A 5,557-nucleotide genomic window follows, 5' to 3' on the forward strand; every position below is an offset into this window, starting at 1 on the left:
CCATGCCTCCATCCCAGCTGGGCAGTTCCTGCCTCAGCCACAGCTCCACTCCCTCTCTCACTACAGGGGCCCCGTTCTGCCCCACCCTTTCCTTCCCACCACCCCTTGCCTCCCCAACAGAGTTAGAAGCTGGACACAGGCTATACATTTACCTTTACAATTACAGATGATGTGAAGTTTATATCTCTTATCTGAATACATAACATACAAGTGAAAGGTAAAGTTTCAAAATTGTTAGCCAACACTATATATTGTATATACACATAGGGATACCCATCAGAACAAAGAAGTTCAGCTTTCCTTTTAACACCTAATCTGGTACCACTATTAAAGTCCTAATAATTAAGCAAATATTTCCACTTATACTAGAGTTATCATAGTAGCCTAGCCAAGAAGAGTAGTTTACCATCTGTTGTACAGCAGTATAGCCATTGCAGTGGTTGGGGGTAAGCTGGACAGGTCCATGTCTACATGTTTAGTTCCTGGAGGAACTTTGCTAATGCACAGAAGTTCATTCAGCAGCATATTCAGGACAGGAACTGACAAGCTAAAAAAAAAAGGGGGGGGGGGGGAGGGAGAAGAGAGAAAAAAAATAGGATTGTACATGTCACGTAAAAGTCTTGCTTCTAGTTTATATCCTAAGCAACTGCACATACTAATACACATTAAAGACAGAGGGGTTGCTCCCAGTTCAAGACAACCTGAAAGATATGCAACTGAATGACAGTGGACATTATTACCACTGAGGTGTCAGTCTGCTGAAACGGTAGCTACCTTGAGAAGACAGGAAAGCATCACTCTAGGACAGTGTTTCCCAACCAGTGTGCCAAGGCACACCTGGTCATTTCTGACTACATACTTTTGTGCCACAGAATTTTGCCACGGCAATGAACTTCAATAGGTATGAGGATGGGGAATGCCTTAAAAGGTGTGCCATGGAAAATTTTTATTGATGTAAGTGTGCGTTGGGCTGGAAAAGGTTAGGAAACACTGATCTAGGATTTTAAAGGTAGCTGCAATTCAGACTTTGCCATACAGAAAGTCTGTTGTCCAAATAAATGACCACTTCCTGCTCATCAACTCTCAGATTTCAGAAAAATATATTAAAGAATATACTGTCCTTTGGGAGAGGACTAAGGCAACTTACTCTGACTGCACACTTAGAAAAAATACAACAAGCATTCAAGCACCAGAGATTAGTGAGAAATGAGAATAACTAAAAATACATACATAAGAGCACCCACCCCACTTCATAAAATTGGTTCTGAAGAAAATCATATGCTCCAAATTACATTTTAAGTAGTAAGCTTCTATGCAGCTTTCTAAAGAACGCACTGGGTCTTAGACTTTTTCAGTTAAGTTACTGGATTCTTCAAAACTAAAAATTATGAGAATTTAAACTTTGGAAAGCTTACAGTTCAGTAGAAGACAAATGAAGCAAAGATAAGGTGGAGAAAGACAAAGGTTTTCAAGAGTAAGACTGAAAAGTTACTTAGATAAGTCACACGCACATCTTAATACAACAGTTTTTGCTTGCTCTCTTTTTAAATTACTGCTATGTTAATTCATTTTAAAGGCACTGTATTCATCCTCTTTACAGACCTAGGTTCTTTTCATCAAGACTCTTATTTTACATGCTCACAAAAGATAAAACCGCTATACTGGAATCAGCTCAGATACCTCTCTTATGAAGCACTTTAAAACAAGACACAGGTGGAACAAAGGGTAGAGCCCATCACCAGCTTGTTAAAATAAAGAAAAATTTTCACCATATGTCGGTTCACGAGTGCTCAACTCTCAGCCTGTGGGCCATTTCTGGCCCACAGTGCAGCATCATGAGGCTCACTAGGGTCCCCGCAGCCTCAAAGGTTTGATGGCAGACCTGTGGTAGTGTTAATTACTACTCCCCTGCTGCTAAATTTCTAGACCAAATGGCTATACACCATGGCCTTGTGCAGTACATCGATCCTACAGGGCCAGACCCAGGCAGAGCAGAGCTCAAACCCATTCACTGACCTCACTTTTGACCCGCAGACCAGTCCACACTACTTGCTTGGTTTACAAGGCCAAAAGGCTAAACACCACTGTGTCAGTGTAATAATTCAGCTTGAAATGTACAGGCAATACCTTTTCTCTAGTATATCCAAGTCCCATTTTAAATGTGCAGCAACTTTAAGAGCAAGAAGTTTTAAAATACGGTTTCTCTTGTTATCAGGGGGCGGCTGAACCTGGTTCTGTTCATTCAGTGAAGGTTTGGAAGCCTGTTCCAAGAACTGGATAATCAGTTGAACAGGGGATGGATCTAAAAAAAAAAAACAGGAAAAAAAAAACAAAACAAAAGCAACCATTTTTTAAACTTCATTTTTAGAGAAAGACACAAAATACAGCATACTGAAATTTCAACCATGAATGATGTACAAAAAGCAGGCTTTTTGGTAGTATTTTTTTCTTGAAGGCATCATCTAATTGACTAGAGTTTTGTACTGAACTGATCCACCAAATGAGAACATTTCCACGTAGTTTGAGCCCACAGTCTATCCCCAGTCAGGTCAGAGAAGGGAAACAAATGGGTTAAATATTAATTTTGAATAGGAGTGAATGCCTTCAAGCTCTTATCAAAGCTTCTATATCATAGTTATAGAATTTAAGGTCATAGAGAATAGGGCTGGAAGGGAAGTCATCTAGTCCAAACCCCTGCCTGACGCAGATCCCTATCCAACCATCTAGGGGTGCACCGCTAGATTTTTTGGGGAGGGCAGGCACATGTGCCTCCAGATGTGTGCAGTGGGGTGCGCTGTAGCCAGGAATGTGTGGGGCTCTTCTTGGCGAGGGCTGGGCTCGGAGCAGGCACCTGCGGGGCTGGGAGGATGCTGCATCCACCCCAAATTTCACCACTGCTCCACTCCCAGTGCTGCTGCTGCCAGCTGCCCAGCGCAGCCCCAGCTCAATGCTCTGCCTCCACCCATGCACCAGGAAGAGCCGGGGCTGTGCCTCAGCGGTGACACTAGGAGCAGAGTGGCGGTGAAATTTGGGGTGAATGCAGCATTGTCCCAGTGCTGCCAGCGCCTGCTCCGAGCCCAGCCCCTGCCACAAAGAGCCTGCCACACAGATCTGGGGGGCACACGCCCCCCCCCCCGTACCCTCCTAGGATGCAAGCAGCAGCGGGAGCCGCCTTAACACACAAGCCACGGCTCTGCCCCCTCCCCGGCCCTCCCCAAGCAGTGCCTTCCCCTGCCCCCTCCCTCACCGCAGGGGGCGTTAATCTGACCCTGCCACGCCCTTCCCCTCCCCTTGCACCACATGGATTTACCAGCTGGAGGCAGTCTTCCACACTGTGTTCCTTGCTGCCTGAGTGCAGCACAGGCATTTATCGGCCAAATTATCGGACCCATCCTGCCAATACCCGATAGAACCAGTTTTCTTTATATCAGTACTGATCTGATAATCTGACCGATGTATCAGTGCAACTCTACAAGCATAATCTAAACTCTACATAAGACTCCCCTCAATTTTGATGCACGTAAACCTAACCCTCTAACCTACCACACCTAAAGCAGGGGAACCATGATAGCTAATGTCCCAATTCTATAAAATGTTATCAATATATGCTCAAGAGGTCCTGGGCAAAGGGCCAGGCCCTGTGTTACAGAAGAAGGCAAAAACTCCAATTCATACCAATTTGACCATGAGGTAAAATTCCTTCCTGACCCCCAAAATGGCAACTGGTCTGACCCTGAGCAGAGGGGAAGGCTCTCTAGGCTGGAACCTCCGGTTTCAGTCCTAGCAGGAGAATCGGCACACCTCAGTCAAAGTGCCCGGTCTTAGCTGTAGGTAACACCCAATGCTTCTGCAAAGGCTTAAAAACACCCTGACACGTACAGCAGGAAAAAAGGGGGGAGGTGGGGGAGTGGGAGCAACCAGCAATGCCCAGAAGCAGGGCAAATGGTAGAAAACAGGCACAGCCACACCTATATCATCCCCAACCAGTGGCTGCCCAGCCTCTTCCTGAACACCTCCAGTGTTTAACTTAAAAAAATTAAAGTACAATTGTCTTAGTCTCCTTCAGAGACCTCCAAGGAACTTCCTTAATGCAATCTCTGTTGTGCTAACATCCCAGGAAAACACATTTTCCGCATTCTAAACAGAGATTATTTCAGCACCATGTGTTTAAGAGGACACAAGATCTTGACACAAAATATTTTAATTTAAAATCTTGCTTATGTACAAACTTACCCAAGTCCCTCAGAAAACTGTGGGGTTTTACAATGCCAGATAAGTATTTTTAAAAGGGAAATTAATAGTGCCTCCCAGACATTTATTACATAAGGACATAAGAACTGCCAATGGCAACGCGTAGGGCGTGCACACGGGTGCACGTGCATCCCATACGAAAAGGTGCTGCTGACAGTCGCCACTTGCCATCCCTCCGCTGCCAACTCCGCCAGCGGTGTCTGTGGGCAGTCAGCTATCACTGCTGGACGCTGCCGGCAACATCTGTGGGTGGTTGTCAACCCCTGGTTGGCGCTGCCCCCATCACTGCTGACAGTGTCAGCAGCGTCTGCAGGAGCTCCCTGTTTACTACCCCCGCGCTCCCACCAGCTCCGCCGTGTCCCCCCAGCTGCCAGGGGCACACATCGTTCGTGAGAACTGCCACTGGCTGGGTCAGACAACGGGCCCATTTTGCCCATTTTCCTGTGTGTCACAGCAGCAGCAGAAAGGGGGAGCGAACTGGGCAAGACCAGGGTTTCCCCCCTGTTCGTCTCTCACTTGCAGCCTCCAGCACTGAAACTCTGTGAAGTCTTAGTTCAGAGGCCGCCCCGCTACTTCCCAGGCTCGATAGCTACCGATGCCATTTTCTTCCCAGAATTTGCCCAATCTCCTTTTTAAATGTAGCTAAGCTGTCAGCTTCCCCAGCATCTGCCGCCCCCAGTGCCACCCTCCACTGCCGCGCTGGGTGAACAACTTCCTTTGGTTAGTCTTAACTTGCTACCTGCTGGTTTCCTTTGATGACCACTTGTTCTTGCAGTGCAAGAGCCAGTTTCAATACATCCCGACTGGCTTTCTCTTCACCCTCAATCCCTCCCACGCCCCCTCAAGCCTCTTGTGTAAACTGAGCGGGCGGCCGGGCAGGGAAGCCCCTCGTTACTTCTCCTTCCCCAGGCGGGGGCCGCACCCGGGCTCGCGCGACCCCCGGCACTGGTTACGTGAAAGCCCCGCTCGGGAGGGAAGAGCTGCGCCAGGAGCCCGTAAACGCGGGAACCGGCCAGAGCCGACAGGCCCAGGACCCGCGCCCAGGGACAGCGCCGGGCCCGCAGCGGGACGCGGAGAGGAGGCCGGGCGGGCGGGCGAAGCGGGACTGACCGGGCGCGGCCTTGCGCAGATGCGTTTCCAGCAGCGCCTCCTCCAGCAGGAACTCAAACCAGGAGGTCTGCGGCGGGGTGCACGGCCGGCATGACGTGGCCGCCTCCCGGTCTGCTGCCTCCGCGCTCATCCTGCCCCAGGCCCGGCGCCTGCACCCAAGATGGCCGCCAGCGCCCTCGCTGCCCCGAAAGGGGTG

General features: G+C 48.8%; 1 protein-coding gene across 12 annotated transcripts in view; it reads right to left on the reverse strand.

The window, feature by feature from the left end:
- The window catches only part of INTS8 (integrator complex subunit 8), a 46,522-nt gene extending 40,965 nt beyond the window's left edge, over positions 1-5,557 (reverse strand). For 11 of the 12 annotated variants that reach the window (XR_003093164.1, XR_003093162.1, XR_003093168.1 and 8 more), the window contains exons 1-3: positions 5,362-5,557; positions 2,128-2,302; positions 407-547 (exon numbers count right to left, since the gene is read on the reverse strand). Coding sequence is in view for 5 of the 12 variants with exons in the window: in XM_025199423.1 (XP_025055208.1) it covers positions 407-547; positions 2,128-2,302; positions 5,362-5,491 (446 nt within the window). In the remaining 7 variants the exon portion in view is untranslated. The remainder of the gene's footprint in view (positions 1-406; positions 548-2,127; positions 2,303-5,361) is intronic. The other variant, XM_006019983.3, reaches the window with a different exon arrangement.

This window comes from Alligator sinensis, unplaced genomic scaffold, assembly GCF_000455745.1.
Source record: "Alligator sinensis unplaced genomic scaffold, ASM45574v1 scaffold273_1, whole genome shotgun sequence".
Lineage (NCBI taxonomy): Eukaryota > Metazoa > Chordata > Crocodylia > Alligatoridae > Alligator > Alligator sinensis.